The 27,722-nt window shown below is 43.8% G+C and overlaps 1 protein-coding gene across 1 annotated transcript; it reads left to right on the top strand.

Annotated features, from left to right (window-relative positions):
* Window positions 1-821: 821 nt before the first annotated feature.
* SCPEP1 (serine carboxypeptidase 1) lies at window positions 822-27,110 on the top strand. Its single transcript, XM_016154994.2, has 13 exons — window positions 822-956; window positions 3,244-3,392; window positions 6,245-6,334; window positions 9,507-9,662; window positions 9,999-10,073; window positions 13,620-13,692; window positions 17,200-17,237; window positions 17,738-17,866; window positions 18,468-18,561; window positions 19,496-19,609; window positions 21,628-21,765; window positions 22,823-22,986; window positions 26,541-27,110. Exons 1-13 carry the CDS (start codon window positions 881-883, stop codon window positions 26,601-26,603), a joined length of 1,359 nt encoding a protein of 452 aa, XP_016010480.1. The 5' UTR covers window positions 822-880; the 3' UTR covers window positions 26,604-27,110.
* Window positions 27,111-27,722: the final 612 nt, after the last annotated feature.

The raw sequence follows: 27,722 nt of genomic DNA, 5'->3' as shown, positions 1-27,722 counted from the left end.
CATGTACTCTTTCTGTTTTTTTATCATGTGCACTTCTGAAACAGTATTTAGAAGTAACGTGACCATTCATTCATTATACAGCCTCTGCATAGTCTTGTTTCCCTGCTCTGTGAGATGAGTTATTCCTTTCCCTCTCCTCCCCTTCCAAAACCCGCAATTCCCTCTTTAAAACGACTGTTGTAAAGATAGTATGAACGACACAGAATAATGCTGATGACGAATTATCAAGGAAAAAAACAGAGCAAAAAATTGTATTATTATATTTAAAAAGATGACATAAAAGACTAGAGAACAAATATCCCAAACGTCAACAATGGTTATGTAGGATCTCAAATTTCCAAAATGTCCATAATATATGTAACTTTATAAAAAAAAATTTTTTAAACAAATCTCTGAAAATGGAATCTCATAGGTTTCAAGGACCAGCCGGTCCAAGCTTCAACTGATTGGGGGTAGAGGGAGCAGTTTTTGAAATGCCAGACTTTTTGTTGCAGAAGAGGAGATGGCCAGAGCAGAAAGGGCGGCCCCCGTAGTTATTTCTCTGCGGTGTCTCCTTCTAGTCGCATAACCCAAGTCAAATAAATGTATAAAATGCCTCTTCCTCTTTGCCCGGTTCTTTAAACTGCGAAGAGCAACGTGGTGGGGCAGACAGAATACCCTGAGCACTGTTGTGTGGGTTCCGGTTGGCCTGCCCAGCAGAGGGCGCCCGGGACACCGCCAGTGGCCTCGGCCGCCCAGGCCCGGGCCCCAGACCGCCCAGGCCCCGCCTCCGTCTCCGCCTCCGGCTCCGCCCCAGTTGCGTAAGGCCCCGCCCGCCGCCGTCACGTGGTCCGGGGTTCGGGGTCCAGCCTGTAGCTGATGCTGTAGCGCTGTATTCGTCATGGAGCTGGCGCCGCGAATCTGTCGGTTTCCGCCGCCGCTGCTGCTACTGCTGTTGTTTCTGGGCCTGAGCACGGGTAAGTTCCGGCAAAAGATGTATCAGTGTGACCAGTGCCTCCTTCTCTCTCCAGGGATGACAGTCCGTTAGTGCGTTTGTGCTTTTTAAAGCAAACCTCTTTCCCCCTGTGTCTACCTGGCATAATTATATTGCTTTTGAACTTCACAGTTTTGTTTTGCTTTGTTTTTAATACAAAGTGCTTTTTCTGCCTTTTCTAGCTCTCGGTGGTCTGGTGCTCCTTTTTTTTCATAGGTAGAAGCAGTTGTGCAAAATGTATGGTTTGGAGAAACTGCTGATCGATGAAGTTTACACGGTCTTAGGACGAGCTCCCATTTCCTCTTGCCTTCTTTGGCTGCCAAATGGGCATATGAGTTCTTCAAATTTTGAGCTGAAACATGCGGCCCAAAAGACTCTGAAAAATCCTACCATGAATGGGATGTTCCATTGAAAGAAAGCCTTTTTCTCTCCACTTGATCAGAACAGTCAAGATGTCTCCCCTCACTGAGGTCCTTCTTGGCAAAAACAAATTCATGTTTAATTGGGTGACTTGCAAATTGATTTTCAGTTCTTCATTTCAACAATATGTCTTCTGGTCTGAATCAAGTACTGAGAATTCGAACTGGCCACGAACTTGCCTTGTGATCTTAGGTTGCTTAACAGCTGTTTTCCCTTTTGCAAAATGGGGAACATCTGGCCCTCCAGTTTGTGTCTGGGAAATGTTGTCAAATATGTTGCCCCCCAAATTTTAACAGTGGTCACTGCCAGGGAATGGAGGAGTTCTAGGGGTTAGGTCAAAAAGGTCTCAAGCCTTATGTGTCATTTTCAAGTAGACTGAACACTTGTGTTACTTGTATATTGAATCTTACAGACACATCTGTAATACTCTAGCCATTCTGTTTTTCTCTTCAAGTAACTTTCTGGTTTTCTTAATCTTTGTCCTTATTAGTTACAAACAGCATTGTCTCCTCACCTACTCCCTTCACTTCTTCTTGAGACCAGTTTTTGTTCTTCTACTTGCTGTAGGCCCTTGAGATTTATGAAAGGAGGAAGTAGAAGGCAGAAAACTCCAGTCACTAAGAGTCATCCCTAAATCACCGTTTAACATTGGCCTTCTTTTCCCACAGAGTGGTATTTTAAAAAGAGATACTGTAACTTGAAAGTCATTACTTTAGCAAAGGTGACATAGAAAATGTATTTAACCTGCCCTTTTCTGATACATATTTTGAAGATGCTAGAAAAGTTAATTAAGGAGGTTGGAGTTTGAGGATTAAAAGAGATACACACACACAGAGCTTTTTTTTTTTTTTCCCAGATTGCCTTCCACAAAAGTTGTGCCAGTGTGCATTCTTGCCAGCAGTGCTGGATACAGAGAATATTTTGAGGGCTACTAGATGGGAGGAGGGTTGGAGGATGGCAAAAAAGGGCAAAGAGATTAAGAAATACAAATGATACGAAATAGACATGGAGATATAAAGTGTAGCATAGGGAAAATAGTTAACAGTGTTGTAATAAATATGTAAGAGGGACGAGGGGTAGTAGATTCAGTGGGGTGATCACTTTGTGAGTTACATAGATCTCTAATCACTATGCTGTAAAACTGAAACTAATATATTATTGTATGCCAACTATAATTGAAAAACTCATTGAATTGTACAATGTAAATACGAGCAACTAATTGTCTATTATATTCCAATAAAGCTAGAGAGAAAAATATATATTTATAATTGTTTCCTCATCCAGAGGTCAGAAAAGCATTCAACTATATTTTCATATTTTTAATACTTAAATTTTAAAATTGAAATACTTGACCCACTTCAAATTTATTTTGGTTTAGAGTATTGAGAGAGAACTTACATTTCTATTTTTTTCCTTCAAAAAATTTAACAGTTTCCCCAGCATAATACAGTGAATAATCTTGGCCCCAGTAATTTGTGATGCCTCTAATCATTATTAAATAAGATATAAAACCCAGCATGTTTCATTTTGAGATTTTTCTCTTTTCCCAAAAATGTAAATCTTTCTCTTTTTCAAAATAGAATTGTAAAAGTGTGTCACACTAATTGTTAAAAGTCCAACCTTACAGAAAGAAGGTGTAGAGGAAAAAGTAGAAGTCTCCTATTAAGTTTGTTTCTTTTTTTTATAACTGAGATTTTTTTCCCCCTTATTTTCACAATATCTTGGAGTGAGTAAATTGCCTAAAATATAAACAAATCATCTCTAGCCTAGCATGGCCATCTCTACTGGGCTTGGAATTTACCTGGATGTTACATATTCTTCAGGAAAATCAAATTCTGCTACTCTTTCAGGAGCCATTGTCAACTGGCCCACAGAGGAGGGCAAGGAAGTATGGGATTATGTGACCGTCCGGAAGGATGCCCACATGTTCTGGTGGCTCTATTATGCCACCAACCCCTGCAAGAACTTCTCAGAACTGCCTCTGGTTATGTGGCTTCAGGTAAAAGTGGCTTTGTGCCTGGCCAGGTTTGAGGCCAGGTTTTCCCCACGTCACATTTTGCTTGCTCCTAAGGGCTCACAGCTCCGCCAGCAGTAGTGAAGGGCTGGTCCGGTCCAGCAGCCAGCCAGGTGTCTCTTAGGCTTGGGGGTTCAGCATCTTTTTGAGGCAGGCAAAGGCACTGGGTTTACCGAGGAGACCAAATCAGAGTGAGGGGTTCTAGTCTTTTGCTGTTTTTTTGTTTTTGTTTTTGTTTTTGTTTGTTTGCTTTTTGTTTGTTGAGTTCAAACAGTGACAGAAACCTTTACCTGAAGTTCCTTAAGACATTATTTGACTGTATGCTTATCGAAAATGTTTTGGAAGCTTCCAAAGCAAAGACTGAAGTGCCCTGACCAGCCAGCCCTTCCTATCCCTCTCTTCCTAGTCCTTTCCTAGACCCTAAGTTCTTGCCCCTAGATAAACTGATCTTTTGAAAGGACTCAGCATCTTATATCTTAGTATTAAATGTTGGGCCCTGTCCTTCTCCCTAGATGTGTTTGCATTTTGATCTTGGATTCCGCTTGTAGGAGGGAAGGTATGGAAGAGTTAAGAGGTATTTTGGGGCAGGCAGAGGATCCTTTCTTGCATTCCTAAAATATCTGGGCAGAGTTGGCCCACACCCACCTGGAAGACCAATCTCTAGGGAGGAGTTGAGGAGCATGGCCTTGCTTCAGCCTCTGGAGATTGTTGACCTGGCCCAGCTAGGGCTCCAAGTTTGCTCATCAGTAAATAGGGCGCCCTGGTACTCACTTGCATGGGATGTAGATGTCACTTCATGCAAAAATGTCAGTGTTCATAAGCAGACTCCCTGAACCTCAGGCTTTGCCTCCCATGCCCGGTCCATGCAGACTTTCTGGTGAGATAGAGGGAAGGCCAGCAGTTTGTCAGGAGGAGCCTTTCTCTCAGGATTATCGGGGCAGCTCCTTTGATATAAGCTGAAGGTGAGATTCAGCCAAGGGTGAAGATATGAAAATGCCTCAGAAGAAGAACCCATACACATAGGGAACTTCTGTCCGCCCCGGGCAGCAGGGTTCTTGGGGAGAGCCCTGCAGTGGATAAGCCCAGGCCTGCCAGTGGGACACCTGGGTTCTCAATGCCACTTAGAGGTATGGCAAGACACTTCCCTTTTCTGGGCATTGGCTTTCTAATTGGCTTTCTGGGGATTTTGCTATAACTTTTCATTAGTTAACAGAACTTTTCCACCCCCATGGGAAAGCCAAAGCAGAAGAAAGCAGAAGTGACGAGGCCTCTTACCCTTGGTCACATGCTGCCTTCAGGTGCTATTTGGAGTTTTAGGAATACAGTTTGAAAACTACTGAATTATAGGAGTTGCAAACCTTTTTAGTTGATTGCAGAGTGGGATGGTTGTTTTATTTGAGTAAGTTGCCAATGTTTAAAAATCAGATGTAGCAACTTGGGGCCTGAACTCGCTATCCCAAAGCTGAGTGGTGCTGGTCCCTTTCAGACAGGTCAGGGACTACAGGACGGAGGGGCGTCCTTTGCTGGCACCTGATTCCTCTGCGGTGCATGGTCCAGTTTGTGACCTTTGGTTAGGTTAACTCTTTGAGCTGAGATGCTATTTCAAGGTTTTCAACTGGCCAACTAACTAACCTGTTCTTCATTTCCCCAGAGGCCCAAAGTAGAAGAAAAAAAGATGATGATTAAGGAGGAAATAATTACTACTTTAAGTCAAAGGAGCTCTGTTTTAGCAGCCTCCTGAGGAAACAAACACACTGACTTCTCTGGGCAAGTCTTTGAGAACCCAGGTCACGTGGCTGAGTGGAGTAGTGAGCTATTTTCGTTACACTTTCAAGCCATTTCAGCACATTATTTGGCTCACTGACACATTTACCATATTTCAGAGTCACTAGATTGCCCCCAGCCATGATAGCACTCCATCCCAAAGTTCTAGAGAGAAAAAGATTATGTAGTAAGTCGTTCTCAAATAGAACAGAATTATCCTCCAGCCAGCTTCTCGTTGCCCTTGGCTGGGGATGGCGTGGTCATCTGCTGCCACAAATGGCTAATGCCACAGATTAGAGTGGGGAAATGGGCACTGTCCTTTTATTGGAGGCCGTCGGCTTGTCCTCTCACCTCCACTGGTAATGCTGTCCTCATAGTCTGCTGGGCTCAGCAGGCCAACTAGGTTTCGTCCAGAAAAACACTGACCATCATCTTTTCCTCTGACCATCTCCTGAAAGGCTTCCTCCCCTCTCAGACTTCAGAACCCACAGAATCTCTGCTTCTCACTTGTCCCTGGATGCTACAGTGCCCAGTGCTGCCTGCCCTGGGACTTCTGCATTTGCTACATTGTATCCAGGGATCGACTTAAACCGTTCCTCATTCTGGGTCTCGTGTCACTTAAGGACTCTGAGGAGAGTCTCTCATCTTCTGAGGAGAGAGTGGTGTGGTGGAGAGTCACAAGTCCCCAGATCCAGTCCTGGCAGAGCCCCTAATTTCCACATCTCCTCCCTGGGCCTATCGCTCATCTTTGAGGGAAGGGTGGGACAAGATGTTTTGAAGGTCTGTGAGCCCCACGGCAGGCCAGGATTCAAGTTTATAGAATCAGAAGTAGTAAAGTTACCTCTGGGGGCTCTTAGTCCAGGTCTGTTCCTTTCAGAAAGACTTCAGCAGTTGCCAGAGGGCTCAGTTAGTGTGGAAGTCCCTGGTTCACCGGATAAATTGTGCCTTAGTGCAGGGTTAATGCAGCCATCACTAAATCATAAATCATTTATAGTGAATATGGCCATTATAATGACTCAGATTTAAATTTAACATTTCTCTGGATTGATTTTTGTTTCTTTTCTATTCCACAGGGTGGTCCAGGTGGATCCAGCACTGGATTTGGAAACTTTGAGGAGATTGGGCCCCTTGACAGTAATCTCAAACCACGAAAAACCACCTGGGTACGGTGAGGGTGGCTTCTCTGAGGCTGAGCCCCGCTACCCTGTCCTCTTCCCCTACGGTCTCTCTTGCCTTCAGTGACCTTTATCTCCACTCATCTGCAGAAACCTACTCTCGTGGACACCTCGTCGCTACCCACATTTTAGCTGTCTGTGCACCTTGACTCCAGGGTCCCGCCTTATAGCCACAACCACTCATCCTTTCCCTTCTCTCCTCCCTCCCTTCTTGACGTCTTCAAGATTTCAAGCCCCTTGTCCTCTGCTCTTTTCATGTCTCTCACCTTATTCTTCATTCCTAGCCGCACTTTCTCCCCCAACCCCTCTCCAGTCAGCACCCCTACTCCCACTCATTGGCCCCCTTTTCCCTTCTCCCTCTACAGTCTTGCCACACCCAACCTTGAGTCAGTTACACCCTACCGGCTTGGCCCCTACCCCCAGGCTGCCAAAGACTAGAAGGCAAAACCATGCTGTCATTAAGGTGGAGCTGTTGCGGGCCTTGCTCCAGGCTTGTGGCCACGCTCTGCTCCTCCCCTGACCGCAGTGCTGTGTCTGCTCTCCACTGTCCTCGGGGCTCCTGTTCCAGCCTTCCTCGCTCATTAGAAGCTAACCTGCCTCCCTGCCTCACTGAGAAAACAGAAGCCATCACACATAAGCAGCTACCTCTCATCCTCGCCAATAAATGTATTTCCGCTCCTCTTACTATCTTCCTGTGCATCTCAAAACAAGAAGTGAGGCTCCTCCTTGCTGAGGTCACTTTCCCCAAGACTGCTTCAGCGGCTAGTATCTTTTTTTATATTTCTACGTCCTTTCTAGTCTGTCTTTTCCCTGGGGGTGCAAATAGACACAGGTCTTTCCCAACTGAAAAACATTCTCCTTCAACTACACAAGTCCCTCCAGCTACTCCCCTTTCTTATAAGAGTGCTTTGTATTTCCTGTTGGCGACGTTTACCCAGAGCCTATCATCCTGAGTGCTACAGCATTGGTCCTGAGAGACGGGGGCTAAAGGTGGAAGACAGTGGGTGCTAGAGAACCTAGCGTATTAACCGTAGGGTGTGGTGCCTGTATTATTTCGTCTGTGGCTGAGACAAGTTTGGGAAGCACTGCTCTAAATCACTGCAGTATGTCCCCATCACTCAATTAAAACTCTTGTCCCCGAGAGTATGCTGGCTTCCCAGTTCTAAGCCCATTGGGTCCTTCTTGGCATTTATTTTCATTGGACTTCTTTGCAGCACTGTTGGCCATTCCTGTGTCTTAGATGTTGCTGTTTCCCAGCACTTTCTCTGTCCTTGGTAACTCTCACTTCTCTGTGTTTTCCAGGCAGCCCCGTCTTCCCAAACTGCTCTAATGACACATAGAAGGTGTTGACTCCCCAGTCAGTATCTCTAGCTGAGGACTTTCTCTTTCACATAGAAGTATTTTGCTACTTGCCTCTTGGATATCTCCATGTGGATGTCCCTCATGCATATTTGACATATCCCAAACCATGTGCATTATTCTGTGTCCTATACCAGACCTTCTATTCACCAGCAACACCAGCCAACTTCCTGGTTCCCTGGTTGTGGTAAATGATACCTCCATCCACTCGGGTGCCTGAGGTGCCTAACTAGAAACTAGAGAACCATCCTCATCTTCCCCTGCTTCCCGCCTACCTCACCCAATCACTCTTACCTAAAAATCAGTTCTGAAAAACAGCCTTATCAAAATATGATTCATATGCTATACAATGAACCCATTTAAAGTATACAGTTCAATGGCTTTTAGTATATTTAGTTTTACAACCATTATTACAATCAATTTCTGAACATTCTCATTACCCTCCCTCCCCAAAAGCTTCATACCCCTTAACCATTACCCTCCAATCCCTCCTCAGGCAACCACTAACCTACCTTATGTCTATGTAGATTTTCCTATTTGGGACATTTGATAACAATGGAATCATACAATATGTGGCCTTTGGTATGTGGTTTCTTTCACTTACCATAATGTTCACAAGGTTCATCCAGGTAGCACTCCATTCCTTTTTAAGGCCAAGTAATATTCCATTGTATGGATCTACCACATTTTGTGTATCCATTCATCTGTTGATGGACACTTGGGTTGTTTCTGCAATTTCGCTATTGTGAATAGTGCAGGGAACATTTGGTGTACACATATTTGAGCTCTTATATGCAATTTTGGGGGAGTGTATACCTGAGTGGAATTGCTAGGTCATATGGTAGTGCTGTGTTTAATACCCAAATGTTAATATTCTTCATGCCTTTTCTATCCCCACTAGTGGCTGCTTTTAGAATGCCCCCCACCTCCATCTACTTTCCACATGCTGCTTGAGTGAAATGCTCCAATGCAAGTCACTCCTTAGTTTAACATTTTTCAGTTACCCTAAAAGATCAGATCCAGATTCCAGGGCATAAGCTGGCTTCTGCTTAACCTCCAGCCACATCTCCCAACATCTACATGTGCACTCTACCTTCAGGCCTTTGCATGGGCAGTTTCCTTGGCTCAAACTTCATTCCTTCAGCCACCCATTCACACCGAGCTCATCATATTCACATGTACTATTCTTTGAGACTCGGTGCAGGATTTTACCTCTTCCTTAAGGTCACTTCAAGTCCTTTGATTCTCTCGTCTGTCTCCATATTGGTCTTTCTTAAGTGCATTTTACTTACTCTTGCCTTAAGGTCTTTGCACATGCTGTTCCCTCAGCCTGGAACATTCCTGTACTCATTCTATAACTCTGAGCCTCTTTGGAGAAAGTATTAGAATAAATTCTGTTCTTGTAGTGTTCAGGGAAGCCAGACCAATGTGGAAACCGAATTCGTCTTGAAGAAAGCGGACATGCAGTATTCAGACCTTGGATGTACTCCACCGTTCAGATTGACACTGCATGGTTCTACCTGCACTAACGTATCACATTTAATACATTTGTACCAAGTGGAAAGTGATGGCTTAGATGCTGCAATCCCCACATATATGTTCATCTTTCCTTTTTGCCTTTCCTTTTCTTTGCTGAAGTAGTCTTTGTTCCTGTCCCTTATTTTTAAAATCTCTTTTAGCAACAGGATCATAAGCACATAGATATCCTCATGTGTGGTTTTTGTTGAGCTCATACAAGATGATCAAAAGATAATTGGTGACCGACTGACTGTAACATTTGATTTTCCTCTGTGGAATATAGCTCCAGTCTGCGAATCTCCTGTTTGTGGATAACCCTGTGGGCACTGGGTTCAGTTATGTGGACAAGGATGACGCATATGCCAAAGACCTCGCTACAGTGGCATCAGACATGATGGTTCTCTTGAAGACCTTTTTCGATTGCCACAAAGAATTCCAGGTGAGCAAAGACTCAGGAATAGCTAAGCAAGCAGTAGTAACACTGCATCCACCAGAATAAACTTCTACAAGAGGTCAGTGGACAGCTGATTTCAGAGAAAACTTTTTACTCCCAAGATTAGGTTGTGGACTTTTGTTTATGTCATCTCTTAAGCGGTTTTTGGCTTGAAAGAATAACCAGGAACTAGTATACTAATGAGACATAATAATCAGATATGGGGAGGAGAAAAGACAAAGAAAAGCAGATTTACCTGGCCATTACATGCAGTAGAAATTTGAAATTAATTTGTGTGGCATTCAGGATATTGAGTTCTTTGTAAATTCCTTTTCTTGCTAGACGATTCCATTCTACATTTTCTCAGAGTCCTACGGAGGAAAAATGGCTGCTGGCATTGCTCTAGAACTTCATAAGGTAACAAGAAAGATGACTTTGTTGTTTGGGTTTCAGACAGAAACTAATTATGTTACTTTTTATACTCACCTGATAGTGGCTATACTTCGCATAGGACCTTGTATATGTAGAGTAAGAGCAAGTCTATAGTAATAAGCATGAAAAGTTTCAAAAAGAACAGTGAAGGTTACCCTACCAGATATCAAATGAGGTATAAAGCTACAGTGAGTAATAAGATGGCATTTCAAATCATTGGGAGAACAGATAGAATATTTAATTAATGATATGGAGACAAATGGCTATCATTTTGGAAAATGAAAAAGTTAAATTCTTGCCTTGCATGAAATATCAAGTCTAGATAGATTAAAAATCTAAACATAAAAATCAAAAGTATAAAAGAACCTGAATATATAGGAAAAAATATTTAAAATCTTGGGCAGGAAATCTTTCTTTCATAAGATGAAACACCCAAAAGCTAAAAAGAGTAAGTTTGACATATTTAGACCACACACAAATTTAAAACTTCTTAGAGTTCCATAGACAATTTCAAAAGATATATAAATAGATATCCTTTGAAATTATATATGCTATACATATACACATATGTATACACAAATGTATGATAGAAAAAAGTATTCACATCAATAAATCAATAAAAATTGGACAATATCCTAGTAGAAAATTGGCAAAAAATATGGACAAGCTATTTATAGAAGACATGCAGTCTGTGAACATATGAAAAATGTTCAATATTTATTAGTTATTCAAATCTATGAGATTTGAAAATATTTAAAAGATTGGTAACACCCAGTTTTCATAAGAAGTCAGGAAAATAAGTGCTCTCATGCACTTTTGGTAGAAATGGAAATTGGTAAGTCATTTTAAAGGGCAATTTGGCAGTTTCTATCAACTTTTAAAGCATATATGACTTTTGACCCAATAATTTCACTTTCAGGAATCTGTCATATGGGAATACTTATACATATGTGTGTGTCAGAGGATGTTCAGCACACCATTACTTATAATGTCCATAAATTGAAAAGGATTCCTTAGATAAAATAGGTGTATCTTTCCACCATGTGTATGTGTGTGTGTGTGTGTATATATATATATATATATATATATATATACACATACATATATATATATATATACACATACATATATATATATATATATATATATGCTTGCAAAAGCAAAGAAAGGGGTTAGAAGGATACATAGCATGTTAACTGTGGTTAACTAGTGAGTGTGAGGGTGTAAGTGGGGCCAAGGTGAAAGGTTTTCCACATTTTCTCTTTCTGTGTTTACATTTTTTACAGCGAGCTTGTGTGGGCTTTCTTTTTTTTTTTTTAATATTTATTAATTCTTATTTTAAAAATGAACTTTTAAATAAGAAGCAGTGTGTGTACACAACAGTAAATTAGAAAATGCGGCAAGCACAAATATAAAAATTAGAATCTCACCTTCTCACCAGAGATTGCCACTGTTAACACCTTGGGGTATAACCTTTAAATCTTGTTCTGTACTTTTATGAATAAATAATTGTTTAGCCGATATGAGATCATATGATACACAATGGCTCCAGCGTGCTCTCTTCAGTCACGAGCACTCATCTTCCCATTTCAGTAAACTTTCATCTCAAATATTCAGGCTTCTTTGATGATCCCAACATGTCCTTTTTAGCCAATTTGTCTAATTCCTAATCCAGATCCATGAATTACATCTGGCTGTGATGTCCCCGAAGTCTGTTTTCATCTAGCACAGTCCCTTTTTCTGCAAAGGAACCAGACTACCTTGCAAATTGTCCCATTTTCTGGATTTGTCTGGTAACATCTTCATGATGTTATTTAGTTTATTCCTCTCTTTACTGTGTTTTCCACAAAATCGGAGGTCATATCTAAAGGCCTTATGCATTCAAGGTAAAAGTGTTGGATAGAATATATCATAAGAGGTCAGGTTTCAGGAAACTATGGCTCATAAGTCAAATCTAGCCCACCACCTGTTTGTCCATGATCCATGAGCTAAGACTGGTTTTTACATTTTCAAGTAGTGGTGGTGGTGGTGGTGGTGGGGATTAAAAGAAGAATGACATGAATATTAAAGAAATTCCAGATTTCAATGTCCACAAAGTTTTATTAGAACTCATTTATTTACATATTACCTCTGGCTGCTTTAGCAACAAAGTGGCAGATTTACATAATTGCAACAGATCATTTGGTCTACAAAGCCTAAACTGTTTACTACCTGGCCCTTCACGGAAAAAAATTGCTAACCTCTGATACAGGTAAGGTTATGCACATCACTTTGCTTCAAATTAGAAGGCACATAACGTCTAAACCTAGTCTGTTCCCTCCGTTGAACTCCTATACCCTCCTCCTGGACAGAAAGTCATTTGAGCGGTGTTATTTTCACACCATATGTATGCCCAGTTCTTAATCTGTCTTTCACCTAATGGCTTCACCATCAATTTTTAATTCTCACGTAAGTCACTGATTTCATTAGTGGTTTCGAAATGATGTTTTTCCTCTGTTGTTTTGCTCACATCTATTAATGGGTATTCTTCTATATAACATGGAATTTTCCCTCATTGTTTGGGACTATTGAGGTAACTTGATATAAGTTCCTTCCGGAAAAGCCAGATAAATGCATAATTCTTTCTCTTTAATTACTAACGTTCAAAGTGAGGATAGTCATTGTTTTCTTGCTTTAGATCTCTGAATAGCTATATATTCACATAATTCAAAATTCAAAAAATGTGAAAGGCACACTGTAACAAGTCTCTCTTGCCTCTGTCCCTCTACCCTAAGGCAACCTCTGTTATTAGTTTCTTCTGTATCTTTTTAGTGATATTTCATGCCTGTAAAAGCTAATTCATATATGTTATTTTTCCCATTTTTATACAAATGATAGTATATATTACAGACTATATACTAACATTATATTTTGGAGGTCTTTTCATATCAGTCCATAAAAAGTATTCTCATTATTTTTTTAAGTTTTATCATGTACTGGTTGAAATCACCATGATTCATTTAGGCTATCCTATGATATTCAGATTATTTCTAACTTTCTGTGACTGTATTACTGTTTAATGAAAAAAAGGAGCAGAGAGGCATGAGCTCCTAGTCCTAAGGCATCATCGCATCCTTGAGCACCTCCTGGGGAGTCCTCCCAGCCCTTCAGTGACTGCAGTGTGCACAGTGAGGATTGTACCCAAGGACCTTGCTGAGTACCTTGAGAAATTGGACCTCAGGGGGCTGGGAGGGGTGGCAGTGTCCCCTCTCACAAAGATAGGGGCTGCACCAGACACATCCTACCGACACCCTTGTGAAAAGCGTAGAGAGAAACTCATCAGTCCTACTCTTTGCAAATAGCAGGAAAGAGTTACTCTTGCTCTCTGGTTGGTATCTGAGGTCTTCACAGATCCCGAGAATCATAGAAAAGGTGGGCAGTTTTCTGTGCTTGGGAAAGGCAGTGTATATAGGCTGGGCTCCCTCCTATCCAGAAGGAATGGAGGCCCCGGGTCCCCTTGACAAGGATGTTTCTTGGCTCCTCCTCTTTCAGGCCATTCAGCAAGGGACCATCAAGTGCAACTTTTCTGGGGTTGCTTTGGGTGACTCCTGGATCTCCCCTGTTGGTAAGTACAGAATTTTCAGACATTTCTCTACTTCCTTTTCCCATCCTTCTCTGGGACTTTGGGCTATGTTATCCCAGTCAAAGAACAAGGCGATGGAATTTTCTGGGTCCTTGGAGAAGTTAACACTGAAAGTGTTTGCCCCTGGGCCATCCAAGATATTTGGGGATGAGAACTCATTTACACAGTACCTACCATGGGCTATGATGAGCCAACCCAAATTCTCTTATTTGATTTTCATAACGAAAGAATCAAATTTTACAGTTGAGTACATTCTAAAGACTCCTAAAGGTGATAGAATTTGCCCTCTGACATACAGAATGAATGGGCCGGTCAGGATTCAAACCCAAGTCCGTCTGTCTTCTTGTTGTCTCCACCATCCAGGTGCTAGCATGAGCATTTGGGATGAAATTCCCATCTGTTGCTCATGTCAATGACGAGACAGGGTTACCAACAGGTCCTGCAACTCTAGAGGTTCACAGTTTCATAATCTGAGCATCCTTGTTGGGAGTACAGATACAAGTTGTTTATGTTGCAAACATCCAGGGTGTGGTTTCAGACATCTGAAATAGTCACCATAGTCACCTTGGTGAGGTTAACTTCTTAACACCAGATTCTAAATCTCAGCACTGTTGACCTTTTGACTCATTCTTTGTTGTGGAATGCTGTCCTATGCACAGTAGAATGTTAGCAGCATCTCTGCCCTTTAGATGCCAGTATTTCCACCCCAAGATGACAACCAAAAATATATCAAGACATTGGCAAATGCCCTCCAGGGGATGATGATATCACCCTCAGCTGAGAACTACTGCTCTAAACTAACAAAAGATGACCTTTCCCAGAGAAAACCAAACTGTAAAGTTAGAAATCTGAAGTGAAGTTGGCTGTGGAGGAGGGAGGGGAATAAGCTGGAATGTGGGACGTGAGGGAACTTTCCAGGCTTTCTGTGCTTTTTATCTTGATTGAAGTGATCATTATATGGGTATGTATGTATTTATCAAAACTCTTCTAGTTCACTTTTATGACTTGTGATGTGTGATTATGCCTCAGTTTTTAAAAATACAATTTATAAAAAGGAATATTTCTTCCCAAAAGAAAGAGATTTAGCTCGTTACAGAGCCAAGTTCCCTAATGGATTCAGGATATACTGCTGCTACCTGGATGGTTATTTCCTGCCCTCATTCTTGGCATCTCCAGGGTAGGACTGAAATGGCATAACTGAGAGCTCCGAGTCATCATTGAGAGAAGGGCTGCTACTCGTTTGTCCTTCCTGGATGGACTTCCTAGGACATCATAAAGCTGCAGACGCCTTGATCAGAGGCATGAGGACCCAGCAGGTTTCTAGCTAGATGCCTCACTCAAAATTATATCACTGGCCTTCACGCTTCCTCCTGAGGTCACATCACAGTTTCATAACAACGATAAGCACTTAGCATGTGTTAACTTCATTTACTCTTACAACAGCTCCATGGGATGGGTGTTGTGATTGTCCCGATTTTAGAGATGGTGTAACTGAGACTCAGAGAGGTTAAGCAGTTTTTTTTAGAGTCACACAGCCAAAGCCAGGACTCACATCCAGGCAGCAGGCATGGAAATCCGTGCACTTAATCATTACACTACACTGCCTCCAGAAGACCAGTAAGTTTAAGCTCATGATTTTGTAGATGCTATTCATCTGGTCCAAATCTTTTTCACTTTACCATGACCCACTTCCCCTCGTGAATCGTCCTACCTAGATCTCACTTTCTCTTTTCCAGATCCGCTTTAAATATCACTCCTCCCTCCCAGAAATACCCCCTCTTTGAGGGAGAAATGCTGTTAATTTTCATGAACAATTATAATTGCTTGCTAGGTAGTAGGTAATGTGTTGGGTGCGAGGAAAGATATACAGACATGTTCCATGTCTTCTAGAAGATCTGCACAGTTCCATATGGTAGCCATAGTCACATGTGACTATTTAACTTTAAATTAATCAAAATGCAATAAAGTTTTCAATCTTTCAGTTGCACGCTCCACATTTCAAGTGCCCAATCATCACATGTGGCTACTGACTATTGTGTCAGCCCACACAGATATGGAACATTTCCATCATTGCGGAAAGTTCTTTCAGATATCTCAGGTCTACATCAGAGGTCAGCAGCCTACGACCTATAGGTCAAGTGTGCCTTGCCACGTGGCTTTGGTAAATAAGTTTGTAATTGGGGCACAGTCACGCCCATTTCTTTACATATTGTTCAGGGGCTACGATGAAGTCGAGTAGTTGCAAGTTGCAACAGAGACTGGCTGGCCTACAAAGCCAAGAATATTTATTATTATTTACAGAAAAAAGTTTGTCAATCCCTGGTCTGAAGCAAACCAGGGAATGGGATGCACTGGAGAACTACAGACAGTTCTGTATTTCCAGAAACTAAAGCATTGGCTTACAGGTTAACTAGAGAGGTAAATGGGTAACTAGGTCTAGAAGGGTGAGATATGCCTGCATTTCTCAGGGTGTACTCAAGAATACCAGTATGATGAGGTGTGCTGTACAAAGGGCTCCATGGTCAAATAAGTTGGAAGTGCCAAACACTGGCCCTGCCTTCTCAGGGTTTCACAGGTACTCAGAGGCTCTGAGACGTCCTGCAGTAAAGAAACATGTTATATTTTGCATAACCCCAAAGATATTTCACCAAAGCATTTTTTTTCTTTTAATACCTCATATCCTGTTGAACTGAGGCTATTTGAAATACTTCGAGATGCTTGGCTTTAGGATACCACTGAAGGCTTTTAAGCAAAGCACTAATATATTCAAATATACTTTATAACTTGTGATCCTTGATACTTTGTTGACTGGCATGTTTCTCAATGGCACTAGCCTAACCTAGTGTTATAGTATTGTGAACTTGCCTAAACCTAGCCCAACTATTCTCTTTGAGGGCAGGCATTATCTTACACATATTTATGTCTTATAAAGATCCTTATTGGCTTCAGGCCTTTAGTAAATTCTCAACATATTTGTGGAATAAAATTGATTGGCAGTATAGGCACAGACACTTGAATTACATAATCATTAGTGTTCTTCCTTAATTAGCTCCTTGGCAGAAGCTAGTGTCCCCAAATTGGAGGAACAAGCAGGAAGCAGAGCAGAAATGTGAGGGCGGAGAAGTATTTTAAGCTGTCAAAAAGCCTCGAAGTCTGCAGATAAGAGCCTCTGCCGCACAAGCACAACCTGCCTGGAGAGATGCCACTTACTGGGTGGCTGTGACTCACTGGGCCAATGTCAGGCCAAATTAACACACCATTAGCCCCGGGTCAACATACAGGCCCCCACACCCTCATCCCACCTCTCGGGCACCAAGATATCAGCTTGTTTCCTGCATAGGCACTGGTGAGTGGAGGAGCCTTCCAGTCTAAAACTACTGGGTTTCTTGCCTCTGTCTCCTTCTGCTTTGGGAGGGAGGCCAGTTAGGTTTTTCTTTGGGAAGACAGAGCCATGACAGACTTATTTTGTGTCTACGTGGTTTCCTCTAGATTCGGTGCTCTCCTGGGGACCGTACCTGTACAGCATGGTAAGTATGTGGGACCTCACCTCTGCACCTCTCTGTGGTCAGCAGTCCAGCTGAGCCCTTCTGGCTCTGTCCTCAGGAAGGACAAAGCTAGCTGAGTGACACAGTTGACATTGCTCCTTAGGGACTCTGGTTCCATGTCAAGTTGGAGACCCTGAGCAACAGCTGGCCTCGGGATGAATTTAAAGAAACAGCAGCACAGTTAGCCCATTTCTCTAAGCACAAGAAACAGTTGTTTAAATCCCTCCAACATTTCGTTAGAAAAAATTTCAAATATGCAGAAAAGTTGAAAGATCTCTGTGAACACCCATATATCTACCATCTGGACTGTTAACATTTTGCTATATTTCTTTCATAATAAATATGTGACTTGTAACAAGATGCTTTTGTATATAAATTCCCCTTTCTACTTCCCATTCTTTCCGTTAGCCATCCCTAACTGTGGCAATGCCAGATTGGTGTTTCTAAGCAAAGCTGGCCTTTGTTCTTGGTTTGTATTCCAGTCTCTTCTTGATGACCAAGGTCTGGCAGAGGTGTCTCAGATTGCAGAGGAAGTCATGGATGCCGTAAATAAGGGGCTCTACAAAGAGGCCACCCAGCTGTGGGGGCAAGCAGAAGTCATCATTGAACAGGTAATGGGACATGCTCTGAGGCCAGCCCAGTTGGTTGGCTTTTTCCCACAGATGAAGGGCCCCTGGTTGGTGGTGTCAGGATCGGGGGTCTATCCTGAGACCCCCCCAGTATCATGCTAAATGATAAATCTGACCAGTCTGAGCAGGGACAGGGTCAGAAAGCCACCCAGGCATGCTAGACTTGCTTGTTCCTTGACCGAATGTGGATTCTATTAGGAACGGTATGCCTTGTAAAGGCAAGTGTTTGTTTTCCTGGCAAGCAGCATTCTGCCTCTAGTGAGCCAGAGGGAAGAATGCACTGGCTGAGGACTCGAGTGTGTGGGACCCTCTGCAGCTCTTTGTCCCTGTAAATACACAGGCCTATGATTTTCTCCTGTAGCATCTGAGCTCCACTCATATGATCTACTCGCTACCCCCAGGAGACGGGCCTGCCACGGCTGGTCTCTGGGCCTGCAGAGCTGAATTTCTTTCTGGTCTGAGCAGATTTACAAAGATAAAGCTGTTCTTGGATAAGATGGAGGGCCGAGTGTCTTTCTGTTTTGCAATTTTGATAATGGACAAATAAAACAAACAAACAGCCCAATATACTTTTATATTTCAGAACACAGATGGGGTAAACTTCTATAACATCCTAACTAAAACTGCTCCCATGTCACCAATGAAGTCAAGCCTGGAATTCACCCAGAGCCACCTAGGTGAGTGAGCCTTGAAATTGCCAAACCATGTATCAGCCCATGTGAGACGAAACCAATTTCTTTTAAAAGCTTAACTTTATTTATTTATGTACTGAAAGTATGGTTGACATACAATATTGTTAGTTTCAGGTGTACAACACAGTGATTCAACATTCGTGTACCTGGCAAAGTGATCACCACAATAAGTCCAGTAACCATGTCACTGGATTAAAAAGCTTTATTGATGTATAACTTACATAGCAGAAAATTCACCCATATTAAGGGTATATTTCAATGGTTTTCAGTACATTCACAGAGTTGTGTAATCATCACCACAATCCAGTGCTAGAACATTTCCATCAGCTCAGAAAGATCCCCACTTATATGTGCAATTGATTTTTCACACCCACTCCCAGCCCTAGGTGACACTAATGTGCTTCCTGTGTCCTTAGCCGTGCGCCTTTTCAGAAGATTTCATAGAAGCAGGTTGTCTTTTAAACATCCGGCTTCTTCCACTTAGCATAAAGTTTCTGAAGTTTGGAGACCAGCTTCTGCACACCCAATTGCAATGCCAGTCCCCCTGCAGGCTGGACTGAATTATCTTTCAGTTGACCCAGCTTCACTGCAGGTGTCGAACGCCGGTGCCCTCCCTGGGGAAGAGGCATGTGAGGGTATCCGGAGTCCTCTAGATCCCACTTCTCAGCTGATGTATTGGGGTCATGCTGGATGCTCTCAGTGGCCCCCACAGTACATAAAACGCAGCAATCGAAACTAGTAAATCCCCTCCACTTTCAACGTGTTTCTGACTGTGTCAGTCGAGGTGATGGTTCTTATTTCCCAGCTGAAAGCATCCCTCTTATGCACAGCCCTGCCACCCCCCGCCAGCAGCTTGGGAAGGATGTCCTCCTGGTGTCATTTCTGCTCCTTTGACTCACTGTGTACCAGTTTGTTTTAGTTCATCTTTACCATCGCCACGTGAGACACCTAAATCAAGACCCCTTAAGTCAGCTCATGAACGGTCCCATCAGAAAGAAGCTCGGAATTATTCCTGAGGATTGCACCTGGGGAGGTAACACGTGAGCTAATTAAGTGCCGTTTGTAGAGTTGGGAGGCGAAGAGAGGTACGAATTCAAAAGCCTCGATTTGTAGAATTAGGGTTTTGTTGGTGGCAGTAGTACATCGCAGTTCGAACAGTATTACCTACATTTTACAGATGATCAAACAAATATAGAGACATTGAAAAACGTGCCAAATTTGGTTCAAAATGAGGGGTTGGTTGGGAGAGAATGGAAACGATTGGTGATGAGTGGATAACTCTTGAAGCCAGGTGTGGGTACATGAGGATCATCATAATCTTCTCTTTACTTTTGTATCTGTTTGCAGTTTCCCATAATAACAGATTGAGATTTACAAAAGCCATGCCACGGCCATAGGTAGTTGCAGGTTTGATTAGTTCTCTCTGGCCGGCTTCCCTAAGCCTCCTGATGATGGATGTGGTCCAGGTGTCTACTGTATTCTGGCCTTAAGGCCATAGTGAGGAAATACTGGGGTCCTAAGAGACTAAGGCCAGGTAGAAACTTTAGATAAGTCCCCGTTTAGTCCTTAAGAGAAGCCACAAGCAAATGGAACACCCAAGCTTCTGGAGGGGAAACGCTCCAAGCTAAAGAAGTTTTTGTATGTGTCCAAGATACCCTGAAGTTACATGATCTGGAGATCTTTCTAGGGTGGCTCCTTGACAGATGCTGAGAGGCTCCGACTTGGCTCTGACCTTGGCTTCGTCAGGGGACACGGGCCATCCTCCCAACCTGCAGTCAGCAGAGGACTCAGCCTAGACCTAGAGTCTTCATTTCCACCCTCGCCCCTTAAGAGTTTTCTAGAAATGAAGAAAAAAAAAAAAGTTAATTAGATCGAATCAAAAAGAATGCAGGATCAGAGCTACAAGGGACGGGAACAGTTTTGGGGAGCTGTCGTGGAGTCAAGAAGAAAAAGGTATGAACGTCACAGGAGGCCAGGTCCAACTCAAGCTCCCGAGAGCATGTGTTTTCAGCTCAGCTCCCTCATTTGATCTTTACGATGTTTTCCAGTCCTAGCTTCTTTGATGATAGCAACCCACCCTCCCTGTCCAGTGTGGCTGGACTGGCCAGGTGACTACATTTTTGCACGTGATGACTAACAGAGAAAACTCTTTGGCTCCAGACATGTCTATGTATGGTCTGGAAAGATCAAAGTGTCCTTAGCTGGTACCCCCAGTGTCCTGAGTTTCAGTTTGTAGTTAAGCTTATATACTTTGGAGCCAGTCAGGCTTTGTTCATATCCTAGCATGCCTCTGACTAGCTATTTCACCCTGGGCATGTTTCTTAGCCTGTCTGAGTCTCATTTTCTTTAACAATTGCACAAGTTAAGACTCCTTTCCAACCACGGTAGTGAGGAAGAAGGAATGGACGCTGCCTGTAAAGTGTTTACTTAGCACAGTGACTGGCAAATAAAAATAAATGGCAGCTGCTATCGTTCTCGTTGTTCAGAGTTATGATGGTGGTACCATCAGGAATCCATCAGATGCTGTGTTGACCATCTCTTCTCTTGCCTGGGGGCTAGTCCTCCACATGGCTTTACTGAATTGGTCTGGGTCTGATTTGGTCTATCACTGGGGTAGCCCCACTTGTTCAGAACTTAGAACCTGGCCCTGGGGTCACTCAGGAAAGGAGCAAGACGAACATTGGCCCAAAAGTACAGGTTGTTCCCTCCAAGGACCAGCCTAATGAGTATCTTCCAAGCCTCCCTTGTTTCCTTACGCACTGGCCTTCTCTAGGTTTCAATTCCTCGTTAAAAAATGCCATTGCTGTAATCAGCAATGCCCTTGAGTGAATCAAGCATGTGTGCTGTTTGTACTTCCTCTCTGTATGACCCACTGAGGACACGGATATCTGGGCTGGTTGGGCCCTGTTGGTGAAGCATCCGTGTGTGCAGTCTTTGTTAGGTGCCGCACAGTGGTTACGTGTGAGCGCTGGAGCCCAGGATGCTCTGGGCTGAAAGGGGCCTCTTGTTCCGGCAGAACCCAAGCTGCTACCTCTCCTTTCTCATGTGCAGGCCAGGCTAACAATGTCTTCCTGAACATGGAGGGGGACTTCATGAAGCCTGTCATCAGCATTGTGGACGAGTTGCTGGAAGCCGGGGTCAACGTGACTGTGTATAATGGACAGCTTGATCTCATCGTGGACACCATGGGTAGGATCCCTCTCTGAGGAGCACGTGGAGGCAGTGTCATGGGTGGAGATAAAAGGGAACTGGCCTGGGATATGTCAGTCTTGGGTCTGTAACACTGAAATGCTCGGAAGAAGGCTATTTCCTATTGCATCCATCCACCCCTGACCTTGACTTTTTCAAAAGGGTAAGGGCTGCCTAAGGCTGTGTGTGACCTCTCAGAGAAGCCTGGGCCCATCCAGCTTTTGAGGTCTTTAAGTATAATTAAATACCCACCCCCACCATAAAAAGAAAAAAGAAGACATTTTTTGGCTATTGGACAAATGGACTATTTAATTTAGGGACAACCTTGTTTTGGGGAAGTGTTCCAGTAGATGGTAAGCACTGAAAGGTGAATTAAGACTAACTGCCTCCGCCTAAAAAAAAAAAAAACAAAAACAAAAGACAAAACCCTAATGACTGTAAACCTGAGGACCCAAGGAAAATGGTCTGTATGGAGTCCCTGTCACACTGGCTGTCACCATGTGCCCACTCCTGGTTTCAGTAGGGCCAGGTGGAGGCGCAGAGGCAGGTTCTCAGAATGGGCAGACAGTGAAGGCGCGTTGTCTGGTGGGGTGCACTGTGTTTCTCAGCGTCGGCAGGAATGAATATTTTCGTGGCTTGTCAGCCGAGGGCACTAAGGACAACATGAGAACATTCTGCGTTTCTTCTGCCTGGGTGGCCCCGCTGCTGTCTGTTACCCTTGAGACTTCTCAGTCCCTCTTACAGTTCTGTCACTTCCAGAGCTCCCTGGTTTCCTTCTTGCAGAGCATGTGGCCGTGAGAGAGACAGAGAGAGGCAAAGAGGAGTCAGGCCTCACAGCTGTTAGGTTTCTACCAGTCAAATTGGCTATCACTGGGGCCTTGCTAGGAATGCAGAATCTCAGGCGCCATCCAGACCTTCCAAATCAGAGTTTGCATTTTTACAAGGTTGGGTTTTATGCACGTTATATTTTGGGAGACGCCAAGTTATAGCACCTAGATTTTTCTTTCTACTCCACCTGTTGGGTTAATGCCAGGCCCTTCTTTGTCCTTCTTGCCAGGTCAGGAGGCTTGGCTGCGGAAACTGAAGTGGACAGAACTGCCCAAATTCAATCAGCTGAAGTGGAAGCCCCTGCACAGTGAGGCTAAATCTTCCGAAACGTCTGCTTTTGTCAAATGCCACAAGAACCTGGCTTTCTACTGGATTCTCAGAGCTGGACACATGGTGAGAGAGAGTCAGCTTCCCCCCCCCCCCCAGACTTTCTATCGTTCTCAGAGGGAAGCCACCGGCAGTCGAGCCTGTGTGGGGGCACTGCCTGGATTGGTCTTAAACAAAGTGCTTTGAGCTTGAGAGTGTTTCAAGTTCTCTAACAAATTCTGCCATTAGCACTGCATTCCTCTGAGTCTAGGAATTCTCATTTAAAAAAGTAAATCCTCCTGAGAGAGTGAAGAGCTGGGCTTTCTGTCTTTTACTCTTCAGTTTAAATGAATTTAATGTTAACTCTCCTCTTAACACTTTGTCCTGAAGACATCATTTGTCCCAGGGGAATAAGGGAGACATTGTCTTGACATTTTTAGGGAGTGAAAACCAAAGCCGGGTACTCTGTAAAGCCGAGTCACCAGTGCACGGTACCTGGCGGGGAGGGTAGGTGGTGGCTGCAGAATCTGTTTGGAAGAGGCTTTGTGTACAAAGGTGGACAGTGAGGCTGTCACATTTCTGCACTTGCGAAGTGAGCCCGCCATTTTCCTTTAGGCCGTATGTCGGTTACGTGGCTTTCTGTGGGCCGAAGGAGATGCCGGAGGCCTGAAGATACTGTACACGCACATGCGTGTGCGGGCGCATACACACACTTGCCAAGGAGCCAAGGCGGGGAGGCACGCCGAGAGGCGGCAGTGCCCGAGTGCTTCCCTCACGGCCATGCTTTGGTCTGGTCGCTTACACACTGGGTCACTCTTCTTCACAGGATCGTGGTTTCCTGCGCGGTGTTAGTTGCGAGAGGCATTAAGGCGCCCTCCAGCCTGCCCTCCCACCTTGGCTCCAGTGTGCCCAGAACAGAATCCCTGTAGAGAAAGGGCTGAGGGACAGCCATATGGCTGGAGTGTGGGCCTAGGAGTTTGGTCCTCAAGTTCTGTAGGCACAGCAAGCACCTCATGTATTGACTTGGATGGCTGAGGATGTGTTGAGAGGTGTGTGGCAGGGGGTCCCCTTCCCACAAGCTGCTCCTCAAGGGTGTTAGTGGTTTCCAGTGGGTCAGTTTTGCCCCCAGGGCGCTTTGGCAATGTCTGGAGACATTTTTGGTTGTCACGTTTTGGGGGAGGGTACAACTGATATATAGTAGGTAGAGGCCAGGGACCCTGCTAGACATCCCACTGTACAGGACAGCCTCCACAACAAAGAACTATACGGCCCCAAATGTCAGTGGTGTCAAGGTTGAAAAATCCTGATACAGAGGACAGAGAGCTGAGGTATCTGGTAGACTTGGTCTTATAGTATTTATTAGGTATCTGACCACAGACAACATATGCTTAAATCTCTGACCCTTAGTTTGTTCTTAAAAATGTCCCAGAAGCGAAGACACCGAAAGCTTTAAGAAAAACCGAAGTTTCCCTGCGGTTTCCTTTATTCGTTGAACAAACTTTTGAGTGTCCTGTGACTGCTCGTCCCCGTGCCAGGTCCTGGAAGTGCACGGGTGGATGGTGCACCACTTCTGTCCTCAGGGTGCTCACAGGCCAGAGGGCAGACAGGCAGAGAGACTCTAATGACATGGAGTGAGAAATGCCAAGGTGGGGGTTGGCCCAGGGAAGGGGGCCAGACCCAGGCGTGGGGGTCTAGAAGACTGGCCCCTCGACGATGGGCAGGAGTTAACTAGGTAAAGAGGGGAGGGTGTGCAAGCAAGGACCGCAGCATGTGCGGGTTCAGAGGGGTCTTTAGACAACTGAGCCTCAGGAAGGACCCCAGGGAGAGACAAGGCCAGGGAGGAAGACTTTGCACATCACCTTAAGGACCTCAGGCCTTTCCTGAAAACAACGGGGTACTATTGAGAGGTTTTAAGCAAAGAAGTGAAATTGCTAGATTACTATAAGAAATAACGTTCTAGAAGCAGAGGGCATGGGACAAAAGTGGGGCAGAGAGCCAATCTAAGAGGCTTTTATGGTAACCCGGAAGGGAGAGAAGTGCAGGAATTTGATAAGGTGCCAGAGGGAGAATTGGTAGGACCCGGTGACTGTTCACCCGTAGAAAAGTCAGGTGGGATGTCCTTAAGGCAACTGAATGTGTGCGTATATGTGAATCTGGAGTCAAATGTTTGTCCCTGAGAGGCAGAGATTTGGGAGTCAAGTGTGGAAAAGGCCAGTCAGGGTACACCAGTATTTAAGAGATACAAGACAAGAGAAGTACCCACAAGTGACACTTGAGAAAGAAGCGCCCAGAAAAGTAGAAAAGAGACCAGGGACATGCGACATCCCCAAAGCAGAAAGGGGCCAGTGATGTTCAACGCTGCTGACGACTCCGGCGAAGCGCGGAGTGTGGGCATGGACGCGGGTGCACCGATGCTGTTGGTAACGCGGTGAGCATTTTCGGTGAATGGCGGGCTCAAAAGCCAGCATGGAAAGGTTGGGGCACATGGATGAAGCAGTGAGGGAGAAGAGACAACTTCCTTTAAGAAACCAGAGGGAAGTCGTAGCCCAACCTCTGAAGAAACTTGATCTGAACAGAAAATGCACAAGGCAGCAAGACGCAGGGTTGAAAGGGCACTTTGTCACGGCTCTGAGTATCTGAGTACCTTCAGCATTGAGCACATTGTGTTTTGGAACACGACGCTACTTATTACTAGAGAGGGGTCCCTGCAGAGACAGGAGGAGGAGGAGAAAGGAGCTAACCACCTGCCCGCTTGCTCGCTGGCTCACTTACGCGCTCACTCACTTGCTGTCCGGCCGAGTTCAGGCCCATTTCCTCTTGGTTTATTACAGAAAGGACAAAAGATCAGTTGGGGGCAGGCTTAAAATAGCTCTTGGAGACTGTTATTAAATCATCCCTCAACCACTTCCCTTTTGGTTGATTAAATGTCATTTTGGTAAATCCCACCCACCATGCCTGCGTGGCCTTGCTTGACAGGACAGTCAGGGACAGTGGTGTGCCGTAGAGAATTGTGGAGCCTTGGAATTTCAGAACCTGGAGCCATTTGCTCTCTCCCTAGTCTTCGTAGAGTAGAAACTAAAGCCCCTGCCCCTTCCTCTTTTGATGGTGATGGGAAGGAGAATTTTTACAGGAATTATTCAGAAACTTAAGGGAAAAACAAAACAAAGTTGAATAACAATACAAAAGGGTCTTGTTTGCTTGTTTGTATTTGTTTACAGCTTTTTTGTTAAGTTCCCTCTCTGGCTGTCATTCTCCTCCATTCTCAGTATTGGGGTCTCCTAAGCAGAGAATCCTGTAAAGTGTTTAGAATTTTCCCTCTTCCTTGAAAAGGCTGGGTCCTAGTACCGTAATAGGCATACCCCTTATAAAGAAATCAACAGATCAGCCCCAAATGGAGAAGGTTCTTCCCTAAACCCCAACTTCTCCAGTCCCCTGCCACTGAACAGAAGAGCTTTTGTCCCTCACAGTGGTCATTTCACAAAAATGACCCTCTCTTTAAGGGATGCACCCTGGTGCAGCTGTGCTCCCAGGCTGATGTCACAGAGCAGACACTCCTCTGGGAGTGAGGTTTGAGGACGTCACTCCTGAACTCAGCCCCAGGAACAGGCAAGAGCACTAACTCAGATACTGCTTGGTTCTAGGTTCCTTCTGACCAAGGGGACATAGCTCTGAAGATGATGAGACTGGTGACTCAGCAAGAATAGGATGGACTGGGCTGGAGCTGAGCCACTTGGCCTCAAGGCACAGAAGCTGCAGCGAACACCATTCTCCCCTTGAATCTGACTTGGGCTGTGGTCGTGTAGGTCGCTGCTAGGTACCGCAGAGAACAAGCGCACTGCTTCTGTGACAACCTGGAAATTATTTCTGCTTCTGAAAAAAATCTACGATTTTTTTAATGGGTTTGTTTAATCAAAATGAAGATATCGAACTATGTTAAGTTTTTTTTTATTTCAAAAGTAAATTATGTGATTTATAGAAAAAGGGAGATACAAACAAAGAACAAAATAAACACACATGTACTTCTCAGGAATATGCACTGCTACCGATCTAGTGTACATCTTTGACAATCATTTTTTGTTATATATACATATATATTTTTTTCAAAAATAGAATCATTACTATTATTTTACTGTCTTCTTTGTTCGCATATCAGTATGTCCGAAACACCTTTTTTTTGTCAATAAATAAATGTTCTTCTATAACATTTTTAATGGCTGCTGAGAATTCCATTTTATGGATGTGCTATAATTTATGCACCAAATCTGGGAAAATTGGAAAGCCACATGCAAAAGAATGAAACTAGACTGCTATCACCATAACGAAATTAAGTTAAACTGGATCAAAGACCTAAATTTGAGACCTGAAACAATAAATAGCATAGAAGAAAACACATGTACTAAACTCATGGACCTCGGATTTAGGGAAGATTTTATGAATTCAACCTCAAAGGCAAAGAAAGTAAAAGCAAGGATAAATGAACGGGACTATATCAAACTAAAAAAGCTTCTGCACAGCAAAAGAAACCACCACCAAGACAAAGAGAAAACCAACTGGATGGGAGAAGATATTTGCAAGCAGCACTTTCTGTAAGGGGCTGATCTCCAAAATATACAAAGAACTCATAGAATTCAACAACAACAACAACAACAACAAAAACAAAAACAATCCAATTAAAGAATTGAGCAGAGGACCTGAGCAGACACTTCCAAGAAGATATCCAAACAGCCAACAGGCATATGAAAAGACACTCAATTTCACTAGCTATTAGGGAAATGCGTATCAAAACCACAAAGAGATACCACCTTACACCTGTTAGAATGGCT

The sequence above is a fragment of the Rousettus aegyptiacus genome, unplaced genomic scaffold, assembly GCF_014176215.1.
Source record: "Rousettus aegyptiacus isolate mRouAeg1 unplaced genomic scaffold, mRouAeg1.p scaffold_m13_p_6, whole genome shotgun sequence".
NCBI lineage: Eukaryota > Metazoa > Chordata > Mammalia > Chiroptera > Pteropodidae > Rousettus > Rousettus aegyptiacus.
Note: the sequence above shows the minus strand (reverse complement) of the source record. Positions and strands in the feature narration are given on the sequence as shown.